General features: G+C 60.1%; 1 protein-coding gene across 1 annotated transcript in view; it reads left to right on the forward strand.

Moving 5' to 3' along the window:
- The window catches only part of GUITHDRAFT_162054 (hypothetical protein), a 3,883-nt gene that overhangs the window by 2,032 nt on the left and 846 nt on the right, over positions 1 to 1,005 (forward strand). Inside the window, exons 11-17 of the mRNA XM_005836549.1 lie at positions 110 to 150; positions 198 to 311; positions 361 to 393; positions 560 to 577; positions 632 to 794; positions 840 to 906; positions 951 to 995. Of these exons, the coding sequence (XP_005836606.1) occupies positions 110 to 150; positions 198 to 311; positions 361 to 393; positions 560 to 577; positions 632 to 794; positions 840 to 906; positions 951 to 995 (481 nt within the window). The remainder of the gene's footprint in view (positions 1 to 109; positions 151 to 197; positions 312 to 360; positions 394 to 559; positions 578 to 631; positions 795 to 839; positions 907 to 950; positions 996 to 1,005) is intronic.

The raw sequence follows: 1,005 nt of genomic DNA on the forward strand, positions 1-1,005 counted from the left end.
CGTCCTCCTCCTCCTCCCTCCCACCCTCCTACCCCCCCCCCCCCCCCCCCCAACCTCCTCGCTCACTCTCCACTCCCTCCCGGCCGTGTCTGACTTTTTCCTTCCTCAGGCTTGAAGAACCAGCAGCAGATGTCTTGGACTGCTCCTCAGGTAACTTCATTCCTCTGCTCCATCTCTTCCTCCTCATCGTTGTCCAGCTCCCTTCCAACCCTTCCAAGGTTCCTCCAGTGCTGCAGCAGCCCGTCTACCAGCCTCCCAAGGGGGTTCCCCACCCTTCTCTCGCTCCTCAGCCTCCAGCTCAGTACCAGCAGGTGAAGTCGCCGCTTCTCCCTCATGCCTCTGCTGACTTGTCTTGTGTAGAAGACTCCAACCTCGCAGGCAGGTTCAACTCAGGTGAACCCCTTTTTCTTCTCCCCTCTCCCTCCTCCTCCTTCCTCTCCCCTCTTCCTCCTCCCTCTTCCTCTCTCCTCTCCCTCCTCCTCCCTCCTTTTTCGCATCCTCCATTCCTCCTTCTTGACGCACAAGCTGAATGTTTCTCTACCTCCTCCTCCCAAATTAGTGGACGGCGAGACAGCAGGTCGACCTCTCTTCCTCTCTGTCTCTGTTCTGGTCCTGACTTCCTCCTCTCCAGCCTCTCCCTTCCTCGCAGCCTGCCGCCTCCTCTACCAAGATCAACCTCAACAACATCAAACCTCCCCTTACAAACCTCCCGGGCAACCTTCCCCACGTCCCGAGTTGGACTCCCGCTGCCCAGCCAGAGCGCGAGAGCCACGGGCTCACGTGGACAGCAGCAGGTGCGCGTTGCTGGTGCGAGGAGGCGGGATGATGAGTAGGAGCAGGGAGCCTTGAGAAGCGGGAAGGAGGAGGCAACGGACCGGGGCCGGACCGTGAGAGACGTTCAGCAAGGTGAGGAGGTGCTGGTGGCGCAGAACTCGTCTGATGAGGAGCAGGTACAAGGGTGTGACGTGGGACAGAGTGAAGCGCATGTGGAGGGTAAGTGGAGGG

This window comes from Guillardia theta (assembly GCF_000315625.1).
Source record: "Guillardia theta CCMP2712 unplaced genomic scaffold GUITHscaffold_17, whole genome shotgun sequence".
NCBI classification, from domain to species: domain Eukaryota; class Cryptophyceae; order Pyrenomonadales; family Geminigeraceae; genus Guillardia; species Guillardia theta.